Genomic DNA, 26152 nt, shown 5'->3' on the forward strand with positions numbered 1-26152 from the left:
TCCAGTGTTTTTGAGACAGAGGGCTATACATCAACTAACATATTATTGACAGCTTACACAATCCATATCTGAGAGCCATGTGACCCCTTATCAAGAAAGAATGTTATATTTAAGGTGTTGTCTTAGGAGAATGTTGCCATTTATGGATGAGGGGAAATTTCTACTGATGGGAAAGGTTTGGTTGATGCATAAGGCAGATAAACCATCCACAGTGGGGAGAGGGGAGGCCAGAGGGCAGGGAAAGTTTTTTATGTTTAATTTTTTCTTATCTTGTTTTAAAATGTGAGTTTTACTTCACAATTGACTCGATTTTTCCCGTTAGTCCAAACCCAAAGTCCACATGTTGCTTTTGGTTAGTATTGCTCAAACTTGTTTTACTCTGTATACTAATGTAGTATTGGTTCTCCTTTTTATCCTCTCCATGCCATGTCTTTGAGGAATATGGGTCATTTTTCCTAAATTCTAGATTTTGTTGTTTTGAGACCAGAGAAAAACCGTTATTTTTTCCAAAGAGTTCCTTCTTCCATCTCACCCGCATTTTGTTGAGGGCTTGTTACAGTGGGTTGTACTATTTGGAGTACATCTCTGAACAAAACAAATTTTAAAAATCCATTTCCTTCATGGCATTTGCATTTCCAGTCTAGGGGAGGTAGAGGGTAAACAAAAATGAAGTTTGTGAGACATCTTCTAGAAAACCATAGCAGATAACAAAGGAAATAGGGAGTGTAGGACCATGTTGGATGTGTCAGGTGTGTGACTCAGTGCAGTAGGAGCCAGCAAGGGTGCAGAAGAGGATCAGTTTACATTTAAATGGTTGCTATGGCTAAGAACTGTACAAAAAAGATCTTCATGACCAAGATAGTCATGATAACGTGATCACTGACCTAGAGCCAGACATCTTGGAATGTGAAGTCAAGTGGGCCTTAGAAAGCATCACTACGAACAAAGCTAGTGGAGGTGATGGAATTCCAGTTGAGCTATTTCAAGTCTTGAAAGATGATGCTGTGAAAGTGCTGCACTCAATATGCCAGCAGATTTGGAAAACTCAGCAGTGGCCACAGGACTGGAAGAGGTCAGTCTTCATTCCAATCCCAAAGAAAGGCAATGCCAAAGAATGCTCAAACTACCGCACAATTGCACTCATCTCACACGCTAGTAAAGTCATGCTCAAAATTCTCCAAGCCAGGCTTCAGCAGTATATAAACCGTGAACTCCCAGATGTTCAAGCAGGTTTTAGAAAAGGCAGAGGCACCAGAGATCAAATTGCCAACATCCGCTGGATCATGGAGAAAGCAAGAGAGTTTCAGAAAAACATCTATTTCTGCTTTATTGACTATGCCAAAGCCTTTGACTGTGTCGATCACAATAAACTGTGGAACATTCTGAAAGAGATGGGAATCCCAGACCACCTGACCTGCCTCTTGAGAAACCTGTATGCAGGTCAGGAAGCAACTGTTAGAACTGGACATGGAACAACAGACTGGTTCCAAATAGGAAAAGGTGTACGTCAAGGTTGTATATTGTCACCTTGCTTATTTAACTTATATGCAGAGTACATCATGAGGAACGCTGGGCTGGAAGAAGCACAAGCTGGAATCAAGATTGCCGGGAGAAATATCAATAACCTCAGATATGCAGATGACACTACCCTTATGGCAGAAAGTGAAGAGGAACTCAAAAGCCTCTTGATGAAAGTGAAAGAGGAGAGTGAAAAGGTTGGCTTGAAGCTCAACATTCAGAAAACAAAGATCATGGCATCTGGTCCCATCACTTCATGGGAAATAGATGGAAAAACAGTGGAAACAGTGTCAGACTTCGTTTTTTTGGGCTCCAAAATCACTGCAGATGCTGATTGCAGCCATGAAATTAAAAGACGCTTGCTCCTTGGAAGGAAAGTTATGACCAACCTTGATAGTATATTAAAAAGCAGAGACATTACTTTGCCAACCAAGGTCCGTCTAGTCAAGGCAATGGTTTTTCCCGTGGTCATGTATGGATGTGAGAGTTGGACTGTGAAGAAGGCTGATCGCCGAAGAATCGATGCTTTTGAACTGTGGTGTTGGAGAAGACTCTTGAGAGTCCCTTATACTGCAAGGAGATCCAACCAGTCCATTCTAGAGGAGATCAATCCTGGATGTTCATTGGAGGGACTGATGCTAAAGCTGAAACTGCAATACTTTGGCCACCTCATGCGACGAGTTGACTCACTGGAAAAGACTCTGATGCTGGGAAAGGTTGGGGGCGGGAGGAGAAGGGGACGACGGAGAATGAGATGGCTGGATGGCATCACCGACTCGATGGACATGAGTTTGAGTGAACTCCGGGAGTTGGTGATGGACAGGGAGGCCTGGCGTGCTGTGATTCATGGGGTCGCGGAGAGTCGGACACGACTGAGCGACTGAACTGAACTGAACTGAACTGATGGCTACCTTGCAAGAGATGAAGGAGCTAGGATGAAAAGCTACTCTATAATTGGTGCAGTTACAACTCAGATGGGACTTGAACCCCCCTCTCTTTTAATTGAGATCCCACACCTGGACTCAGGGCTTAATGAAGCTTGGGTTCTTAATGTTGTGTCACAGAAAGAATTCAGTGACAGACAGACTTGAGTCATGTCCGACTCTGCGACCCCATGAACTATAGCTCGCCAGACTCCTCTGTCCTCCACTGTCTCCTGAAGTTGACTCATATTCATGTCCATTGAGTCAGTTATACTATCTAACCATCTCATCCTTTGCTGCCCCCTTCTCCTTTTGCCTTCATTCTTTCCCAGAATCAGGGTCTTTAACAGTGAGTCAGCTTTTTGCATCAGGTGGCCAAAGTATTAGAGCTTCAGCCACAACCCTTTCAATGAATATTCACAGTTGATTTCCTTTAGGATTGACTGGTTTGATCTCCTTGCCATCCAAGGGACTCTCAAGAGTCTTCTCTCGCATCACAGCCAGAAAGCATCAATTCTTGGATGCTCAGCCTTCTTTATGGACCAACTCACATCCTTATATGACTATTGGGAAAACATAGCTTTGACTATACAGATCTCTCTGTTGGCAAAGTGACGTCTCTGCCCTTTAATATGCTATCTAGGTTTGTCATAGCTTTCTTTCCAGGGAGCAAGTGTCTTTTAATTTCATGGTTGCAGTCACTATCTGCAGTGACTTTGGGACCCAAGAAAATAAAATCTGTCACTGCTTCCACTCTGTCCCCTTCTATTTGCCATGAAGTGATGGGACTGGATGCCTAATCTTAGTATTTTTAATGTTGAGTTTCAAGCCAGCTTTTACACTCTCCTTCTTCACCCCCATCAAGAAACTCTTTAGTTCCTCTTCACCTTCTGCCATTTGAGTGGTATCATCTGCATATCTGAGGTTATTAATATTTCTCCCTGCAGTCTTGATTCCAGTTTGTAATTCATCCAGCCTGGCAGTTCACATGGTGTACTCTGTGTGTATGTAAGTTAAATACGCAGGGTGACAATATATGGTCTTGTCATGTTCATTCCCCAATTTGGAACCAGTCATTACATGTCCAGTTCTAACTGTTGCTTCTTGACCCACACATAGGTTTCTCAGGAGACCTAATTGAGTCTAACCAGTTTATGTTCTATATATCCTAGGCTATGTCATTCTTCTAAAGGTTGTACCCTCTACCCTCCTGTTTCAAAACCTGGTTTGAAGGTTCTGTTATAATAAAGATCTTCTTTTGTTTTAATTGTTCAGGGCTTAAATGGTCCTTTTTTTGTTTTTAAAATTTTGTAAAATGCTTTCCGTTTTGCAAATGTCTTATGTAAGTGGCATTTAAAACTACTTATTATTAGTTGTTGCAAAAATCTAGAAATTTACAAGTTTGGATTTTTAATAACAATTGTTCTTGGCCTGAAAATTTTCAAAACAAAAAAATTTAGAAGAATAGTAAAATGAATAGTCATTCCCTTCATCGAGGCTCAACAATGAACAAAATTAAATTTAGAGACATTTGCTTTAGAAAGTATACATGTGCCTTCTTTTTTGATAAATCATTTGATAGCCGTAAGTTACAGTAACATTAATGCCATATGATTATCTAATATATATTACATATTCCAATTTTTTCCTCTCGTCTCATTTTTATGCAGGATCCAGTCCAGGATCCCCCACTTGACTGTCATGACTTGTCTCCTTTAATCTGTACTACTCTCCTACCTTTACTTTGGTCTTTTATGACATTGACATTTTTAAGGAGACCAGGCCGGCTGTCTTATAGATGTCTCTTAATCTGAATTTGATCATTTACTCGTGGTTAGATTCTAATTAAACCATGCAGATAAGCTTTTACCGTTTGAAGTATGAAAAGCATGGGAATGGTTGGGATTTTACAGAGTCTTTTGTAAGTATCACTTCCAGTTATTACAACATGCTAATAAAGCACTTGATCTTGTAATAACCATTATCACAGAGTCAAAGAACATTAATTCAGTGGACTTTTAGATTTTATCTCTGGAAGTCATAAACTGAAGAAAATTAGCAGAATAGCAGAATAGGCACAGTTTTAGCACCAGAGAGAAACAGAAAGCTAGATTTTGACACCTTTATGTATCGAAGTGTATTTTCAGGTTTGACCTTATCCTTGTTGTTCCTCCCCCAGCTCCTATCATTTTAAATCATCTGTGAGTTGTGAAAACTTAGATTTGGCAAGCCCTTGGAACAAGCATTTTGAAATTTCGATTTTAATGACAAGGTGAAAGGTGTTAATATTTGTGTGTTTTAAAAGTGTTACGTGTTAATGATAGTGTTCTAATTATGCTTTTGGATTATACCAGAAATTAATAACCTAATAAATTCTTCAATAGGAACAAGTGGCATGCTGGTTATTGGTGTCTTTGAAGTGTAAGTATTGGGATAATGAAATTGTTAAATAATCTCTTTTGGATAGTAAATTACTGACTATTTACTAGATTTCTGTAGATTTGCATGTTACAGGTTTTAAAAGCCTTTTTATACTGTTGTAGCAAGTGGAGAATCCCATGGACGGAAGAGCCTGGTAGGCTGCAGTCCATGGGGTCGCTAAGAGTCAGACACGACTGAACGACTTCACTTTCATTTTTCACTTTTATGCATTGGGGAAGGAAATGGCAACCCACTCCAGTGTTCTTGCCTGGAGAATCCCAGGGACGGGGGAGCCTGGTAGGCTGCCGTCTAGGGGGTCGCACAGAGTTGGACACGACTGAAGCGACTTAGCAGCAGCAGCAGCAGTGCTGCCCCTGAAACTTTTTAGTGTTGACTCCCTGTCTGCCTCTTTCATGTAACAAGGGCAACTTCAGACTTAGGCCAAATGGCTAAGGAACCCGTAATTAGTGTCTTCAGACAGAATATTCAGGTCCTGGAACCTGAGTCTCTTGAAGACCCAGTTGATTTTCTACCAGAGTTCCAGTGATTTACATTGACAGGCCGAGTAGAAAGTGTATAATCTTGACATCTTCCATAAGGAAAGATGAAGAAATCAGGGATACCACAGAATGAAGTTCTATCTTAAATAATATCAGTTCAGTTCAGTCGCTCAGTCATGTCCGACTCTTGGTGACCCCATGGACTGCAGCATGCCAGTCTTCTCAGTCCATCACCAGCTCCCAGAACTTGCTCAAACTCATGTCCATTGAGACAGTGATGCCATCGAACCGTTCCTTCTTCTGTTGTCCCCTTATCCTCCTTCCTTCAGTCTTTCCCAGCATCAGGATCTTTTCTAATGAGTCAACTCTTCACATCAGGTAACCAGAGTAATGGAGCTTCAGCATCAGTCCATCCAATGAACATTCAGGACTGATTTCCTTTAAGATTGACTGATTTGGTCTCCTTGCAGTCCAAGGGTCTCTCAAGAGTCTTCTCCATCACCACAGTTCAAAAGTATCAATTCTTTGGTGCTCAGCTTTCTTTATGGTCCAACTCTCGCATCCATACACGACTACTGAAAAATAGGTAGGAACGATGCTAAAGCTGAAACTGCAATACTTTGGCCACCTCATGCGACGAGTTGACTCACTGGAAAAGACTCTGATGCTGGGAAAGGTTGGGAGCGGGAGGAGAAAGGGATGACAGAGAATGAGATGGCTGGATGGCATCACCGACTCTGTGGACATGAGTTTGAGTGAACTCCGGGAGTTGGTGATGGACAGGGAGGCCTGGCGTGCTGTGATTCATGGGGTCGCGGTGAGTCGGACACGACTGAGCGACTGAACTAAACTAAACCCATATTAAATAATATGGGTAGGTTCTAAGTTTATACAGTTTGTGTGTGTTAAGTACCATTTTAGGATAATAGGTTTCTTTTAACTGTTTACTGGTTTTCATAATAATTTTCCTCTTTTTTCAGCTACAAGGCTTTGGCAGACCAAGTGTATACCATGCTGCTATTGTCATCTTCCTTGAATTCTTTGCATGGGGCCTATTGACAACTTCAATGTTAACTGTAAGTATTGCTGAATCAGGTCCTTGTTTATGAGAGCAGAGACATCCTTAAGCATGTGAGCTGTATATCTAGGTATGTGTTTGAGAGTAGCTGTTGACAGTAATTTAAGACTGTTTAATTACGTTGTTTCCACTGTAGACTGTGAACCACCTGCAACAAAATATCTGCTTTTTAAATATTCTTGGGTAGCAAGACTACTTCCATTGAACCAAAATCTTGGGAGTGCTTGTGTATGAACTCTAGTCTGCATAGTTGGGAAAATCTTTTAGAAGTCCTCGAAGAAAACATTGCAATGCTTTGTTGAAGTTTGTAACTTACTTAGTATGGGTGTAACAGCCTTTGAGATAAGAACATAGTAGTAGGAGATCGGTAAGTACTATATAACAGTGACAGTGGTGATTGAAAGAATGAAGAGTTTCCATTTTTAGTAGCTGACCTATAGCCATTTCTTTGCAGAGACCATTTAATCCCTTAGCATGAACTAGGAGGTCTGATACATGATGTGGTTAGAGAGAAGGGATATGCTGAAGAAAAGATTGGGGTGCAGACTTTAAGTGCCTAGTAACTACTTAACACTCAGTTTTAATAAAGGTATTTTTTAATTGGCCTTAAGAGTTCAGTTGTTTTAAATTGTTTTATAAAAATCATTATTGATTAACTCTTCCCAGTCACCATTTTGCCTTACCAGAGAATCCCTTTGGATCCAGGTAAACTTTGTTCCCAAATTAGGTTTAGAAAACAGAGAACTTGAGAGGGTAACTATTACCTTTACGTATTACTTTCCTATACACTTTTTAAATTTTTTCATTCTTCTAGTCCATGGAGTCGCTAAGAGTCAGACATGATTGAGTGACTTCCCTTTCACTTTTCACTTTCATGCATTGGAGAAGGAAATGGCAACCCACTCAAGTGTTCTTGCCTGGAGAATCCCAGGGACAGGGGAGCCATGTGAGCTGCAGTCTATGGGGTTGCACAGAGTCGGACACAACTGAAGCGACTTAGCAGCAGCACATTTGAAATTAAATCTTGGGTGAAATAGTAAGGTTAAACTGCCTGTGTTTTTAATCCTCTTTTATTCTTTTTCATTGCGTTGCCTTTTTCCTCATTAATCGTTTACTGTACAAGGTTATTGGTTATTAGTTAATGAGGGATAAGCCATCTTCATGTCAAGTTTAATGAGATCCTGCCTGACGTGTTCTTCACTATGTCCCTAGTGCCTTGGGCTGCCTGGGACACAGGTATAAAATGTGCATTTTCTTTGAACAAACGTATATGTTACAGGCACATGTGTCTTGAGTGACTGCTTCTCTAAGACATATTTTTAATATAAATATAGACACATCAGTCTATTCATTTTAACAGACTGTTATAATTTGACTTTTGACCCATGTTTTCTTCCCCCACCCAATGTCATTAGGTTACAAAGTTCAGAGTTCCAAAATAGTGCTTTTCTGATGCAACCAGTTGTCTATACTTGTAGTTGTTCAGCGGGTTTCTCAATGTAGAAGTTATTCTGTAACCATTCTTTATTTGGTAAAAATTCAAATTTAAATGAGGAATACTTTACTGTTTTGATATCCTGGGAGAAATTCTAAAACCACCTTCCAGACAGTTAAAATCCTTGGAGCATTTTGACCCTATACCAGAATATCAGTCAGTCAGTCAGTTCAGTCTCCCAGTAGTATCCAACTCGTTGTGACCCCATGAAACACAACACACCAGGCCTCTCTGTATATCACCAACTCCAGGAGTTTACCCAGACTCATGTCCATTGAGTCCGTGATGCCATCTAACCATCTCATCCTCTGTCTTCCCCATCTCCTCCTGCCTTCACTCTTTCCCAACATTAGGGTCTTGTAAATGAGTCATCTATTCCCATCAGGTGGCCAGAATATTGGAGTTTCAGCTTCAACATCAGTCCTCCCAGTGAACACCCAGGACTGAATTCCTTTAGGATGGACTGGTTAGGTCTCCTTGCAGTCCAAGAACTCTCAAGAGTCTTCTCCAACACCACAGTTTAAAAGCATCAATTCTTCGGCGCTCAGCATTCCTCACAGTCCAACTCTCACATCCATACATGACCACTGGAAAAACCATAGCCTTGACTAGACGGACCTTGGTTGGCAAAGTAATGTCTCTGCTTTTTAATATGCTGTCTAGCTTGGTCATAACTTTCCTTCCAAGGAGTAAGCATCTTTTAATTTCATGGCTGCAATCAGCATCTGCAGTGATTTTGGAGCCTCCCAAAATAAAGTCAGCTACTGTTTCCATTGTTTTCCCATCTATTTGCCAAGAAGTGATGGGACCAGATGCCATGTTCTTAGTTTACTGAATGTTGAGTGTTAAGCCAACTTTTGCACTCTCCTCTTTCATTTTCATCAAGAGGCTCTTTAGTTCTTCTTCACTTTCTGCCATAAGGGTGGTGTCATCTGCTTATCTGAGGTTATTGGTATTTCTCCTAGCAATCTTGATTCCAGTTCGTGCTTCTTCCAGCCCAGCGTTCCTCATGATGTACTCAGCATATAAGTTAAATAAGCAGGGTGACAGTATACAACCTTGACATACTCCTTTTCCTATTTGGAACCAGTCTGTTGTTCCATGTCCAGTTCTAACTGTTGCTTCCTGACCTTCATACAGGTTCCTCAAGAGGCAGGTCAGGTGGTCTGGTATTCCCATCTCTTTCAGAATGTTCCACAGTTTATTGTGATCCACACAGTCAAAGTCTTTGGCATAGTCAATAAAGCAGAAATAGATATTTTTCTGGAAATCTCTTGCTTTTTCCATGATCCAGCAGATGTTGGCAATTTGATCTCTGGTTCCTCTGCTTTTTCTGAAACCAGCTGGAACATCTGGAAGTTCACGGTTCACATATTGCTGAAGCCTGGCTTGGAGAATTTTGAGCATTACTTTACGAACGTGTGAGATGCGTGCAATCATGCAGTAGTTTGAGCATTCTTTGGCATTGCCTTTGTTTGGGATTGGAATGAAGACTGACGTTTTCCAGTCCTGTGGCCACTGCTGAGTTTTCCAAATTTGCTGACATTGCGTGCAGCACTTGCACAACATCATCTTTCAAGATTTGAAATAGCTCAACTGGAATTCTATCACCTGCACTAGCTTTGTTCGTTGTCATACTCCCTAAGGCCCACTTGACTTCACATTCCAGGATGTCTGGCTCTAGGTGAGTGATCACACCATTGTGATTATTTGGGTCGTGAAGATCTTTTTTATATAGTTCTTCTGTGTATTCCTGCCACCTCTTCTTAATATCTTCTGCTTCTGTTAGGTCCATACCATTTCTGTCCTTTATTGAGCCCATCTTTGCATGAAATGTTCCCTTGGAATCTCTAATTTTCTAGAAGAGATCTCTAGTCTTTCCTGTTCTTTTGTTTTCCTCTATTTCTTTGCATTGATTGCTGAGGAAGGCTTTCTTATCTCTCCTTGCTGTTTTTTGGAACTCTGCATTCAGATGGGTATATCTTTCCCTTTCTCCTTTGCTTTCACTTATCTTCTTTTCACAGCTATTTGTAGGGCCTTCTCAGACAGCCATTTTGCTTTTTTGCATTTCTTTTTCTCGGGAATGGTCTTGATCCCTGTCTCCTGTACAGTGTCAGGAACCTCAGCCCATAGTTCATCAGGCACTCTGTCTATCAGATCTAGTCCCTTATATCTATTTCTCACTTCCACTGTATAATGATAAAGGATTTGATTTAGGTCATACCTGAATGGTTTAGTGGTTTTCCACACTTTCTTCAATTTAAGTCTGAATTTGGCAATTAGGAGTTCATGATCTGAGCCATAGTTAGCTCCTGGTCTTGTTTTTGCTGACCATATAGAGCTTTTCCATCTTTGGCTGCAAAGAATATACGCAGTCTGATTTCAGTGTTGACCATCTGGTGATGTCCATGTGTAGAGTCTTCTCTTGTGTTGTTGGAAGAGGGTGTTTGCTATGACCAGTGTGTTCTCTTGGCAAAACTCTATTAGCCCTTGCCCTTCTTTATTCTGTACTCCAAGGCCAAAGTTGCCTGTTGCTCCAGGTATTTCTTGACTTGCTACTTTTACATTCCAGTCCCCTATAATATAAAGGACATCTTTTTTTGGTGTTAGTTCTAGATGGTCTTGTACGTCTTTATAGAACTGTTCAACTTCAGCTTCTTCAGCATTACTGGTTGGGGCATAGACTTGGATTACTGTAATAGTGAATGGTTTACCTTGGAATCAGAGATCATTCTGTCGTTTTTGAGATTGCATCCAAGTACTGCATTTTGGACTCTTCCATTGACTGTGATGGCTACTCCATTTCTTCTAAGGGATTCTTGCCCACAGTAGTAGATATAATGGTCATCTGAGTTTAATTCACCCATTCCAGTCCATCTTAGTTCGCTGATTCCTAGAATGTTGATGTTAACTCTTGCCATCTCCTGTTTGACCATTTCCAGTTGCCTTCATTCATGGACCTAACATTCCAGGTTCCTATGCAGTATTGCTATAGAAGCATAGACCTTACTTAGAAGCAAGAATCTTGCTTCTATCACCAGTCACATCCACAACTGGGTGTTGTTTTTGCTTTGGCTCCATCCCTTCATTCTTTCTGAAGTTATTTCTCCACTGATCTCCTGTAGCATACTGGGCACCTACCGACCTGGGGAGTTCATCTTTCAGTGTCCTAACTTTTTGCCTTTTCGTACTGTTCATTGGGTTCTCAAGGCAAGAATACTGAAGTGGTTTGCCATTCCTTTCTCCAGTGGACCACATTCTGTCGGACCTCTCCACCATGACCCGTCTGTCTTCGGTGGCCCCACACGGCATGGCTTAGTTTCATTGAGTTAGACAAGCTGTGTTCCATGTGATCAGATTGCCTAATTGTCTGTGATTGTGGTTTCAATCTGTCTGCCCTCTGATGCTCTCTCTCAGCTCCTACTGTCTTACTTGGTTTTCTCTTACCTTGGATGTGGGGTATCTCTTCTTGGCTGCTCCAGTGAAGTGCAGCGGCTGCTCCTTTTCTTGGACGTGGGGTAGCTCCTCTTGGTCGCCGCCCCTGAGCTTGCGCATGGGGTAGCTCCTCTCAGCTGCCCCTGCGCCACTGTGCAGCAGCTGCCAGATTATCAGATCCCTTTTAAATTTAATTGATTAGCTAATCACCACCCTCATGGCAGAAAGTGAAGAGGAACTAAAAAGCCTCTTGATGAAAGTGAAAGAGGAGAATGGAAAAGTTGGCTTGAAGTTCAGCATTCAGAAAACTAAGATCATGGCATCTGGTCCCATCACTTCATGGGAAATAGATGGGGAAACAGTGTCAGACTTCATTTTTGGGGGCTCCAAAATCACTGTGGATGCTGATTGCAGCCATGAACTTAAAAGATGTTTAATCCTTGGAAGGAAAGTTATGACCAACCTAGATAGCATATTGAAAAGCAGAGACATTACTTTGCCACCCAAGGTCCGTCTAGTCAAGGCTATGGTTTTTCCAGTAGTCATGTATGGATGTGAGAGTTGGACTGTGAGAAAAGCTGAGTGCGGAAGAATTGATGCTTTTGAACTGTGGTGTTGGAGAAGACTCTTGAGAGTCCCTTGGACTGCAAGGAGATCCAACCAGTCCCTCCTAAAGGAGATCAGTTCTGGGTGTTTGTTGGAAGGACTGATATTGAAGCTGAAACTCCAATATTTTGGCCACCTCATGCGAGGAACTGACTCATTGGAAAAGACCCTGATGCTGGGAGGGTTTGGGGGCAGGAGGAGAAGGGGACGACAGAGGATGAGATGGCTGGATAGCATCACCGACTTGATGGACTTGAATTTGGGTCAACTCTGGGAGTTGGTGATGGACAGGGAGGCCTGGCATACTGCGATTCATGGTGTTGCAAAGAGTCGGACTTTGAGCAACTGAACTGAACAGCTAATGTGCCCCAGGGGCTGAGTATATCTTCTTTCTTACTGCCCAAAACAGATAATTTTCTTAGAGTTTCTGTGTCCCTGTTAGACCCTGGAATGCAGTCTTAAAAGGCAGCTAAAATGCTGTTCTACTGCCTCTTTGCAGATTCAGAGAAGTTTTACTGCTTGCAAAGGTTTAGTTAAAATGATTAGTTATGTGAGGCGTACAGATTTGCTAGTGTCACTCTACAGTGTCATAGACGAAGTATTGCTCAGTTAGTGAAAGTGGAAGTCACTCAGTCGTGTCCAACTCTTTGCAACCCCATGGGCTATACAGTCCATGTAATTCTCCAGGCCAGAATACTGGAGTGGGTAGCCTTTCCCTTCTCCAGGGGATTTTCCCAACCCAGGGATTGAACCGAGGTTTCCCACATTGCAGGCCGATTCTTTACCAGCTGAGCCACAAAGGAAGCCCATGTTCTCATGCTTTTTCTAAGCTTTTGGTATTGCTAAATTAAGCTAAATGTCTTTTACTTTCCTGTCTCCTCCAGACTTTACACCATAGTTTGGTAACTTTCTTTTTTTTTTTTGATGTGGGAGGACTGGTTTACTCCTTTTTTTGAAAAGAGAGTTTTACTCTGGCATACACCCTGCACTTTCTGCTTTTTCTGGTTGGACAGAGAAGTGATAATATTAGGTTGTTCAAAAAGGAAGGGGCAAATATAGGTCTTGTTTCGTGACAGCTGGAGTTTGTTATTCACTTCCTTTATGATGATGTTTACTAATATCCCGTTCCCAGTTCCTGGAATCTTGATTCTGTCATCCACCTTGGTATAATTTCAGAATGATGGTTCATGTGTATTCCTTCCCCCTGCCCCAACTTCTGCTGTAGCTAGTAGATAGCAAGCACTCTGTTCTGTTTCCAGGGCAAGAAAAAGTCCTGAGATCAGAGTTTGGAGATACAAAGCAGTATATACATAATCATATTTTGTACAGTCTGACTGCATCCTGGCATTCATTAGTTCAGTCATTCAGTTCAGTCGCTCAGTCGTGTCCGACTCTGTGCGACCCCATGAATCACAGGACGCCAGGCCTCCCTGTCCATCACCAACTCCCAGAGTTCACCCAAACTCATTTCCATCGAGTCGGTGATGCCATCCAGCCATCTCATCCTCTGTCGTCTCCTTCTCCTCCTGCCCCCAATCCCTCCCAGCATCAGAGTCTTTTCCAGTGAGTCAACTCTTCGCATGAGGTGGCCAAAGTATTGGAGTTTCAGCTTTAGCATCAGTCCTTCCAGTGAACACCCAGGATTGATCTCTTTTAGAATGGACTGGTTGGATCTCCTTGCAGTCCAAGGGACTCTCAAGAGTCTTCTCCAACACCACAGTTCAAAAGCATAAGTTCTTCGGTGATCAGCTTTCTTCCCAGTCCAACTCTCACATCCATACATGACCACGGGAAAAACCATAGCCTTGACTAGACGGACCTTGGTTGGTAAAGTAATGTCTCTGCTTTTTAATATGCTATCTAGGTTGGTCATAACTTTCCTTCTAAGGAGTAAGCGTCTTTTAATTTCATGGCTGCAATCAGCATCCTCAGTGATTTTGGAGCCCAGACTTTTTAAGTCTGACACTGTTTCCACTGTTTCCCCATCTATTTCCCATGAAGTGATGGGACCAGATGCCATGATCTTCATTTTCTGAATGTTGAGCTTCAAGCCAACCTTTTCACTCTCCTCTTTCACTTTCATCAAGAGGCTTTTGAGTTCCTCTTCACTTTCTGCCATAAGGGTGGTGTCATCTGCATATCTGAGGTTATTGATATTTCTCCCAGCGATCCTGATTCCAGCTTGTGCTTCTTCCAGCCCAGCGTTTCTCATGATGTTCTCTTTATATAAGTTAAATAAGCAGGGTGACAATATACAACCTTGACGTACTCCTTTTCCTATTTGGAACCAGTCTCTTGTTCCATGTCCAGTTCTGACTCTTGCTTCCTTACTGTTTTAAGTAGTGTAGAACAGTTTACGTCTTTTTAAAAAAGTTTGTTTTGTTTTGGCTATGTCTGGTGTTAGTTGTGACACAGGCTCGTCATTGTGGTGTGTGGCCTTATCTCTGTTTGTGGCGTGGTGGTTGCAGAGCTCATGGACTCTGTGCCATGTGCGTGCATGGGCTTAGTTGTCCCCTGGCATGTGCGATTTCAGTTCCCTGACAGGGATTGAATCTGCATCGCCTGCACTGGAAGGCAGATCGTGAACCACTGGATCACCAGGGTATTCCCAAGAATTTACTTATTATTTTCTCTGTCTGATTTGTTGCCTCTCTCATGTGGCCATGTCCTAGATTACAGCTGTAGTTTGTTAATTAGGCACCATCAGAAAGGTCTCAACCCCTGATATACTGAAGCAAAACCACAAAGTTGACCTTACACAATGACTTAACCTTCCAGTAGTACTATTAGCTCATACATAAAAATGACTTCTCTCTTATTTTACATTCCTGTTTGATCTTCTACCGTCTTGTCAAAATGTGTATCCTTTTAGAGTGCCTGATTTCATTTTAATGTAAATAAAGTAATCTGATTAAATTTCTTTAGAAGTCTTAAAGTATATTTAAATAGAGGATGTATTTCAATAAAGATATGGTTAACATTAGTTCTTATGAGTGAATAATTTTATTTTTTGCAATTTGCAGGTTTTCTTTTGTGAGCTCACGTTTCAGGAATCCTGCTAAAAATTCAAGGAGTCAATATTTCTTCCTACCACCCCATGTTCTCTCTGTATGTTGATCTGCTAATCCAAAGAATGCTCTTCAAACACTTCGCTACCACATTCAGTTTTCCTATACCTTGTTACTTACTCTCAACATGTATGTTCATATGACAGACATGTAGCCTGTCTTATCAGCTCTACAGTCCAGCCCTTCTGCTTCCTTTGCATAACCAGTTTTTTTTCTTGTGAAGTAGGTGGATGGATGGATCGAGCTGTTTGTCAGGTGTTTTTGGCAGAGTACACAGGCACTTTGAGGCATGATTTGCTCTGCACTTGGAAAAGAAGTAAAGTTATGAGTATAAGCAAATTGACATTGTTTGCTTTCTGGATTCATAAGGTGTTCCAGGCTCATTTTTTATGATTTTGACAAGTTCCTAATGGTGTTTTTGATCATAGTACCCAGAACCTACTGAAAGGTTGCAGCTGCAAGCCGTGAGCTATGCTGCAAATTGTGACCTTCAGAGGAGAGGATCTCCATCCAGGGTGAGGCTTGATCACTCGAAGCTTTTGTGTAATAAAGTTTTATTAAAGTATAAAGGGATAGAGGAAGCTTCTGACATAGGCATCAGAAGAGGGCAGAAAGTGTGCTAGTTTTTAGCAAAGAGTTATGTATCTGTTAAAGAATCACCTCAAAAGAGAGAGTTGTATCAGGCCCCTGTCCCACAACATGCATTTTGAGATAGCATTTGCACAAAGTGAACATCCCCGGCCATAAAACAATTGACGTGAATCAAAGGAAGGCAGATTTCCAAGCAAATGCATAGTTAAAAGAAAACTTTTTATTTTGTATAGAGAAGGAAAAAACAAAACAAAAAAAATCCTCCACTTGCACTCTTATTTCCTCCACTTGGGTTCCCCTAGCCTTCCTACCTATTACCCTCACACTACCCTTTTGTGTGTCATATAATTATTAAAATAAGTACCATTCACTAAAAGTACCTGTAATACATGATGTATATTTGTGTGCTCAGTCCCTGCATCGTCTCCGACGCTTTGCAACCCCTTGGACTGTAGCCCACTAGGCTTCTCTGTCCGTGGAATTGTTGCAGGAAGGGGGACCCCTTCCAGGGCCCAGAAATGGTCTCTTGTCTAACACTTGGAAATGAATTGTCCGAGGAGATACATATGCTGACAGAGAAAGATTTTTATTGGGAAGGGGTGCCTGGGCAGAGAGCAGTTAGCTGAGGGAACCCAGGAGGACTGCTCTGCCTCATGGCTCGCAGTCTTGGGTTTTATGGTGATGGGAATAGTTACCGGGTTGTCTTTGGCCAATCATTCTGACTCAAGAGTCCTTCCTGGTGGTGCACACATTGCTCAGCCAAGATGGATGCCAGCGAGAAGAATTCTGGGAGGTGGTTTAATATGTGGTGTCACCTTTTGACCTTTCCTGAACTCCTCCGGTGGTTGGTGGTGGCTACTTAGTTCCGAGTTCCTTACTAGGACCTCCTGTCTTAAAACAACTCATGCAAATGGTTACTATGGTGCCTGGCCAGGGTGGGTGGTTTCAGTCAGTGTGCTTCCCCTAACAGAATTTTCCAAGCAAGAATACTGGAATAGGTTGCCATTTCCTATTCGAGGGGATCTTTCTGACCCAGGGATCGAACCTGCATCTCCTGTGTCTCCTGCATTGGCAGGTGGATTCTTTACCACAGAGCCAACAGCGGAATCCAATATATTAATATGATGACATTATATTAAATCTTTACCTTCTTTTGCACAGCTGACAGTTATGTCTTAGCTAATCAGATGCAATGACCTTTGGCATTTATTTCTGTCTTATTATTTTGTGTTGTATATTGTAATCTGTAGCATGCTTTTATATCTATAAACTTGTGAATGCTTTAAAAAATGCTGATTTCCAACTTACCAAGTTAATATAATTTTAAGAAGAGTTAACATGAAAATATCAATGCAGGGTAACTGTTGGTGGGTCTGTTTGTCTTAGAATTTGGTATATACAATATTTAGTGTGCATTCTAGATTTTTTAATAATTTTTCAGCACTTTTTCTATATCATTGTATTGCTTTCTGGCATCCATTACATCTGATGGGAAGAGAGTTGTTAGTAAGTATTCTAGTTCACTTGATGTCAGAGGGTCTGTAAACTATGGTCCATAGGCTTAATCTGGCCCACTACCTGTTTTTATGTGGTCTGTGTACTAAATTTTTTTTTTTTGCACTTCTAAAAAATATGCTTTTGGTCACACATGAAAACTGTATGAAATTCAGATGTAAAATTTTCTTGAACCACAGCAGTGCCCACTGAACGTGAAAGCTTTTGTTCTACAGTGGCAGAGTTGAGTAGTTGTAACACAGACCATCTTACCTAAAATATTTATCTTATATTTATGTTCCTTTACACAATAAGTTTGTTGGTCCCTACTATAAGTAGTAATTCATTTTATTTCTCGTGCTGCTTTAGAGACTTTCTCTTTGTCTTCATCAGTTTGTGCTGTAGTGTGTCTAGGTATGGACCTGTGTTTTGTTTGTTTCTTTGTTTTTTAGCCTTGTCTTGCAGCTTGGAGGATAGTTCCCTGATGAGGGGTTGAACCTGGGCTATGGTAATGAAACTGCAGAGTCCTAAGCACTCAACTGCCAGGGAGTTCTCTTTTTGGGTTATTTACTTGGGCTTATTTAGCTTCTGAGGTCTGTAGATTTATATATTTATGTTTATATATATATATATATATTTATATGGCTTCCCAGATGGCACTTTTGAAACCAATGATTCAGCAATTTTGATGCAGCAATCCACTGATGCTTTTGAACTGTGGTAAAACTCTTGAGAGTCCCTTGGACTGCAAGGAGATCAAACCTGCAGGAAGTCAGTCCTGAGTATTCACTGGAAGGACTGATGCTGAAGCTGAAGCTTCAATACTTTGGCCACCTGATGTGAGGAACTGACTCACTGGGAAAGACCCTGATGCTGGGATAGATTGAAGGCAGGAGGAGAAGGGGATGTCAGAGGATGAGATGGTTGGATGTCATCACCAACTTGATGGACATGAGTTTGAATAAGCTCCAGGAGCTGATGATGGACAAGCCTGGTGTGCTACATTCCATGGAGTTACAAAGAGTCAGACATGACTGAGTGACTGAACTGAACTGAGGTGATGCTAGTGGTAAAGAACCTACCTGCAGTGCAGGTGGATGTAAGAGATATGGGTTCATTCCCTGGATAGGAAAGATCCCCTGGAGAAGGAACTGGCAACCCACTTCCGTGTGTGTGTGTGTGTGTGTGTGTGTGTATTTTTTAAATCAAACTTGGGAAGTTTTGGCCATTATTTTTTCAAATATTTTTGCTGCCCTTTCTATCTTTTCCATTCAGGACTCTTGTCATTCTTGAATTTGTCACAGATGTCAAGGGACTTGGAGGTGAAGTTCATCCCACCTGCACCCCCAGAATATTCACTTTCTTCAGAATTTTACCATCAGAGTTTTCACTTTGGTATGACAGAACAGAAGGTCAACAAATTGTGTCCTAATAAAACTGGACAAAACAATCACGAACAACCATTTCAGTACTCTGGAATTCAACCAGAGGCACACAACAAACTGAGAAGCACTTACTTATTAAGCTATTCAACTTCAGGCAACAACAATGATTTTGCAGTTCTGAGCTATATCCTTTTGTTAAATTGTAACTGTGAGTGTAACAGTTTCTGAGTCCTGTGATTCCTTTTGGCAAACCACAGAAATCCATTCTTTTGTTGATGTACATTTGGGTTCCCTGTGTTTGCCTATTACACACACTGGTTTTATGGTGTTTCATAAATATGTCTGTTGGTTAATGTATATACATTTTTTTCTTCTTTCTACCTCGGAATAAACTGCAGAGTTTTGTTCAGTTTGCTATATACTGCCAAAAGTTTCCAGAGTGGTTGAGTCAATTTACCCTCCAGTAAACCAGGTTCTACATCTTCACCCACAATTGGTATTTCATTGTTAATGACTCTAACGTGTACAGTGTGGCCTTATTTTCCATCTTCCTAATGATCAATGACGTTAATGTCCTTTATATATATTTGTCTTGTGACTATCTTTGTGAAATGTCAGCTCAAGTATTTCATCTGTTTTAAATAACTGTGTTGTCTATTCTTTTCTTATTGTGTGTAAGATTTCTTTATATATTCTGGATATAAGTTCTGTTTTTTGTTTATATGTATGTGTGTTTGTTTTCCCTTCATGGATCACAGCCTTGCTGTGTCAAAGGGGCTTGTGTAAGTCCATGAATTTATGAACCATGCACTGCATGTCTACTCAAGATGGACAGGACATAGTGAAGAGTTCTGACAGGACATGGTCCACTGGAGCAGAAAATTGCAACCCACTACAGTATTCTTGCCTGGAGAACCCCAGGGACAGTATAAAAAGGCAAAAAGATATGACTCAGAAGATGAGCCACCCAAATTGGAAGGTGTCCAATATACTACTGCAGAAGAGTGGAGGGCAAGTACTGATAACTGCAGTAAGAATGAAGCGGCTGGGCAGAAGCGGGAATGACATTCAGCTTTGAATGTGTCTGGTGCTGAAAGTAAAGTCCAGTAAATACAATAAGTATTGCATAGGGATCTGGAATGTTAGATCCATGAGTTAAGATAAATTGGATGTGGTTAACCAGGAGATGGCAAGATTGAACATTGTCATCTTAGGACTCACTGAATGAATGTGAACAGGAATGAACGAATTTAATTTGGATGACCAAATCGTCATCTACATAGTAGTAGTCATATCTACTACTATAGGCAAGAATCCACTAGAAGAAATGGAGTAGCTCTCATATTCAGAAGAGTCGGAAATGCAGTCTCAAAAACAACAGAATAATCTCAGTTTGTCTCCAAGGCAAGCCTTACTCAACATCACAGTAATCCAAGTGTGTGTCCCAACCAATGATGTGAAAGAAGCGGAAGTTGACCACTTCTATGAAGACCTACAAGATCTTCTAGAACTAACACCAGAAAAAGATGTCCTTTTCATTATAGGAAATTGGAATGCAAAAGTAGGAAGTCCAGAGACACCTGGAGTAACTGGCAAGTTTGGTGTTGGAGTACCAAATGGAGCAGGACAGAGGCTAACAGACTTTTGCCAAGATGACATACTGGTCATAGCAAACGCCCTTTCCAACAACCCAGGAGACAGCTCTGCGCATGGACATCACCAGATGGTCAACACCGAACTCAGGTTGATTATGTTCTTTGCAGCCAAAATTGGAGAAGTTCTGTACAGTCAGCAACAACAAAACTCGGAGTTGACTGTGGCTCAGATCATGAGCTCTTTATTGCATAATTCAGGCTTAAATTGAAAAAAGTAGGGAAAACCACTAGGCTGTTCAGTTCAGTTGCTCAGTCATGTCTGACTCTTTGTAACCCATGGACTGCAGCAGCCAGGCTTCTCTGTCCATCACCAACTCCCAGAGCTTGCTCATTATGTCCATTGAGTCGGTGATGCCATCCAACCATCTCATCCTCTGTCGTTCCCTTTTCCATTGAGTCAGTGCTTTGCATCAGGAGGCCAAAGTATTGGAGTTTTAACTTCAGCATCAGTCGTGGCAATGAATATTCAGTACTGATTTCCTTTAGGATTGACTGGTTTGATCTCCTTGCAGTTCAAGGGACTCTCAAGAGTCTTCTTCAACACCACAGTTCAAAAGCATCAATTCTTTGGTGCTCAGCTTTCTTTATGGTTCAATTCTCACATCCACACATGACTACTAGAAAAACCGTAACTTTGTTCAGTCCTTGCTGTTTCTGTCCTTTATTGTGCCCATTCTTGCTTGAAGTGTTCCCTTGGTATCTCTGATTTTCTTGACGAGATCTCTAGTCTTTCTCATTCTATTGTTTTTCTCCATTTCTTTGCATTGATCACTTGGGAAGGCTTTCTTATCTCTCTTTGCTGTTTTTTTAACTCTCCATACAGATGAGTATATCTTTCCTTTTCTGCTTTACCTTTAGCTTCTCTTCTTTTCTCAGCTTTTTGTAAGGCATTTCTTTTTCTTGGGGATAGTCTTGATCACTGCCTCCTGTATAATGTCACAAACCTCCGTCCATAGTTCTTCAGGCACTCTGTCTATCAGATCTGGTCCCTTAAATCTGTTTCTCACTTCCACTGTAATCATAAGGGATTTGGTTTACATCATACCTGAATGGTCTAGTGGTTTTCCCTGCTTTCTTCAATTTAAGTCTGAATTTGGCAATTAGGAGTTCATGATCACAGCTGACCACAGTCAGCTCCTGGTCTTGTTTTTGCTGATTGTATAGAGCTTCTCCATCTTCAGCTACAAAGAATATAATCAGTCTGATTTTGGTATTGACCATCTGGTGATGTCCATGTATATAGTCATCTCTTGTGTTGTTGGAGGAGGGTATTTGCTATGACTAGTGCATTCTCTTGGCAAAACTCTTGTTAGCCTTTGCCCTACTTCATTTTGTACTCCAGGGCCAAACTTGCCTGTTTATCCAGGTACCTCTTGACTTCCGACTTTTGCATTCCAGTCCCCTGTGATGAAAAGGACATCTTTTTTTGGTGTTAGTTGTAGAAGGTCTTGTAGATCATCATAGAACCACTCAACTTCAACTTCTTCAGCATTAGTGGTTGGGGCATAGATTAGATTACTATGATATTGAATGGTTTGCCTTGGAATCGAACAGAGATCATTCTGTCGTTTTTGATATTCCACCCAGGAACTGCATTTTGGACACTTTTGTTGACTATGAGGGCTACTCTTTTTCTTCTAAGGAATTCTTGGCCCATAGTAGTAGCTATAATGATCATCTGAATTAAATTCACCCATTCTAGTCCATTTTAGATGTTTACTCTTGCCATTTAAGTATGACCTAAATCACATCCCTTATGATTATACAAAAGAGGTGAATAGATTCAAGGGATTAGATCTGATAACAGAGTGCCTGAAGGACTATAGACGGAGATTTATAACATTGTATAGGAGGCCATGACCAAAACTATCCCAAAGAAAAAGAAATACCCAAAGGCAAAATTGTTGTCTGAGGAGGCTTACAGATACCTGAAGAAAGAAGAGAAGCAAAAAACAAGAAAGAAAGGGAGGATAACATCTAGCTGAATGCAGAGTTCTAGAGAATTAGCAACAAGAGAAAAGAAGGCCTTCTTAAGTGAACAAACAGTGCAAAGAAATAGAGGAAAATAATAGAATGGGAAAGACTAAAGATCTCTTCAAGAAAATTGGAGATATCAAACGAATATTTCATGCAAGGATGAGCTCAATAAAGTACAAAAATGGTAAGGACTTAACAAAGAGAAGGGATTAAGAAGAGGTCGCAAGAGTGCACACAAGAACTGTACCAAAAAGGTCTTAGTGACCTTTATAACCATGATGGTGTGGTCACTCACCTAGAGCTGGACATCCTGGAGTCTGAAATCAAATGGGCCTTAGGAAGCATTACTGCAAAGCTAGTGGTTGTGACAGAATTCCACCTGAGCTATTTATAATCTTGAAAGATGATGCTGTTAAAATGCTTCACTTAGTATGTCAGCAAATGTGGAAAACTCAGCAGTGACCTCAAGACTGGAAATGGTCAGTTTTCATTCCAGTCCCCCAAAAGGGCAATGCCAAAGAATGTTCAAACTACCATACAATTGAGCTCATTTCACATGCTAGCAGGGTTATGCTCAAAATCCTTCAAGCTAGGCTTCAGCAATATCAACTGAGAACTTCCAGATCTACAAGCTAGATTTAGAAAAACGCAGAGGAACCAGAGATCAAATTGCCAACATTCACTGGTTCCTGGAGAAAGCAAGGGAGTTCCAGAAAAACATATATTTCTGCTTCATTGACTACACTAAACTCTTTGTGTGGATCACAAGAACTATGGAAAATTCTTAAAGAGATGGGAGTACCAGACCACTTTGCCTCTCTCCTGAGAAACCTAAATGTGGGTCAAGAAGCAACAGATAGAATCAGACATAGAACAACTGACTGGTTCAAAATGGGAGATGAACAAGGCTGTATAATGTCTCCCAGCTTATTTACCTTATATGCACACAGAGTGCATCATGGGAAATGCCAGAGTAGATGGAACACAAGCTTTAATCAAGATTGCTAGGGGGAATATCAACCTCAGACATTCAGAGGATGAGACAGTTGATAGCATCAGCAACTCATGGACATCAGTTTGAGCAACCTCCATGATGTCATGGAGAAGGAAATGCAACCCACTCCAGTATTCTTGCCTGAAAAATCCCAGGGAAAGAGGGGCCTGGTGGGCTGCTGTCTATGGGGACACACAGAGTCGGACACGACTGAAGAGACTTAGCAGCAGCATGATATAGTGGAGGACAGAGAAGCCTGGTGTGCTGCAGTCCATGGGGCTGCAGACTCAGAGACGACTTAGGGACTGAACAACAGTAACAGCAAAATGTTTAATTTTGAACACTCACATATTTATTGATAATGTCTTTTTTCCCTCCTTGAATTACCTTTTCATTCTCTTAATAGTGTCTTCGGATGAACAGATGTTCATAATCTTTACACAGTTCAATTTACTGATTTTTTTTTTCTTCTCATGTTTAGTTGTTTTTTTAAAATCTTGTTTAGGAAACTTTCTTCCACTAATGAGAACCTACTGTATAGCACAAGGAACTCTACTCAGTGCTCTGTGGTGACCTAAATGGAAAGGAAATCCAAAAAAGAGGGGGCACATGTATAGCTAATTGACTTTTTTGTATAGTAGACACTAACACAAGATTGTAAAGGAACTATACTCCAATAAAAATTTTAAAAAAGAAACTTTCTTCTTCCCCCAAGATTTATTTATTTTTCACACACAGATCTTTCATACCAATTCACAGTCCGTGATTTTTCCATGAACCAGTTTCACGATTATTTCTAGAAAAATCTTATTTTATAAGGGTCAATTCATTTTGGTTCATATTAATATATAGTTGAACCAGCATCTTTTATTAAAAAAAAGATTCTTTGCCCACTCCATGTGTCAGTTCAGTTCAGTTCAGTCTCTCAGTTGTGTCCGACTCTCCGCGACCGCATGAATCACAGCACGCCAGGCCTCCCTGTCCATCACCAACTCCCAGAGTTCACTCAAACTCATGTCCACAGAGTCCGTGATGCCATCCAGCCATCTCATTCTCGGTCGTCCCCTTCTCCTCCCGCCCCCAATCTTTCCCAGCATCAGAGTCTTTTCCAGTGAGTCAACTCATCGCATGAGGTGGCCAAAGTATTGCAGTTTCAGCCTTAGCATCAGTCCTTCCAATGAACACCCAGGATCGATCTCCCTTAGAATGGACTGGTTGGATCTCCTTGCGGTACAAGGGACTCTCAAGAGTCTTCTCCAACACCACAGTTCAGGAAGCAACAGTCAGAACTGTACATGGAATAACAGACTGGTTCCAAATAGGAAAAGGAGTACGTCAAGGCTGTATATTGTCACCTTGCTTATTTAACTTATATGCAGAGTACATCATGAGGAACGCTGGGCTGGAAGAACCACAAGCTGGAATCAAGATTGCAGGGAGAAATATCAATAACCTCAGATATGCAGATGACACCACCCTTATGGCAGAAAGTGAAGAGGAACTCAAAAGCCTCTTGATGAAAGTGAAAGAGGAGAGTGAAAAGGTTGGCTTAAAGCTCAACATTCAGAAAACAAAGATCATGGCATCTGGTCCCATCACTTCATGGGAAATAGATGGAAAAACAGTGGAAACAGTGTCAGACTTTATCTTTTGGGGCTCCAAAATCACTGCAGATGCTGATTGCAGCCATGAAATTAAAAGACGCTTACTCCTTGGAAGGAAAGTTATGACCAACCTTAAAAGCAGAGACAATACTTTGCCACCCAAGGTCCGTCTAGTCAAGGCTATGGTTTTTCCCGTGGTCATGTATGGATGTGAGAGTAGGACGGTGAAGAAAGCTGATCGCCTTTATCATAAATCAGACAGTTATAGTCACATGGATTTATTTTCTGGGTTTTATATTTCTATTTTTATATATATCTTGTGTCAGTACTATGCTATATTGATTTTTTTTAGCATTTTTTTTGATATCTTATATAACTTCTGTAACTTGGTTCTTCTTCCTCAGGACTGCCTTGGCTATAGCTGGGAATGGAGGGGAAACTGGGAGAGAATAGATAAATGTATATGTAAAAAAATAATAATAAAGAATTTATTTTTTAAAAAAGATTGCTTGGCTATTATAGGCCTTTTCTGTATTCATGTAAATTGTGTAATCCACTTTTCAGTATTCACAAAATACTTGATGGGAATTTTGAATGTGATTGCCTTCAGTTCAGTTCAGTTCAGTCACTCAGTCATGTCCGACTCTTTGCGACCCCATTAACCGCAGCACACCAGGCCTCCCTGTCCATCACTAACTCACAGTTTACCCAAACTCATGTCCATTGAGTCAGTGATGCCATCTCCAACCATCTCATCCTCTGTTGTCCCCTTCTCCTGCCTTCAATCTTTCCCAACATCAAGGTCTTTTCAAATGAGTTAGCTCTTCACACCAGATGGGCAAAATATTGGAGTTTCAGCTTCAACATCAGTCCTTCCAATGAACACCCAGGACTGATCTCCTTTAGAATGGACTGGTTGCAGTCCAAGGGACTCTCAAGAGTCTTCTCCAACACCACAGTTCAAAAGCATCAATTCTTGTGTGCTCAGCTTTCTTTATAGTCCAGCTCTCACATCTATACATGACTACAGGAGAAACCATAACCTTGACTAGGTGGACCTTTGTTGGCAAAGTAATGTCTCCGCTTTTTAATATGCTGTTTATCTTTTTAATATTCTGTTTAGCTGGTGTAACTTTTCTTCCAAGGGGCAACTGTCTTTTAATTTCATGGCTGCAGTCACCATCTGCAGTGATTTTGGAGCCTAAAAAAAGAAAGTCTCTCACTGATTCCATTGTTTCTCTATCTGTTTGTCATGAAGTGATAGGAACTGATGCCATGATCTTAGTTTTCCGAATGCTGAGTTTTAAGCCAACTTTTTCACTGTCATCTTTCACTTTAGCTCTTTAGTTCTCCTTAGCTTACTGTCATAAGGGTTGTGTCATCTGCATATCTGAGGTTATTGATATTT

The 26152-nt window shown here is 41.0% G+C and overlaps 1 protein-coding gene across 1 annotated transcript in view; it reads left to right on the top strand.

Moving 5' to 3' along the window:
* The window catches only part of SLC71A2 (solute carrier family 71 member 2), a 142223-nt gene that overhangs the window by 43660 nt on the left and 72411 nt on the right, over positions 1 to 26152 (top strand). Inside the window, 1 exon segment of the mRNA XM_055427984.2 lies at positions 6343 to 6438. Coding sequence (XP_055283959.2) covers positions 6343 to 6438 — 96 coding nt within the window.

Source organism: Moschus berezovskii, chromosome 7 (genome assembly GCF_049115385.1).
Source record: "Moschus berezovskii isolate FMDL1 chromosome 7, NW_MosBer_1.0, whole genome shotgun sequence".
In the NCBI taxonomy this organism is placed as follows: Eukaryota; Metazoa; Chordata; class Mammalia; order Artiodactyla; family Moschidae; genus Moschus; species Moschus berezovskii.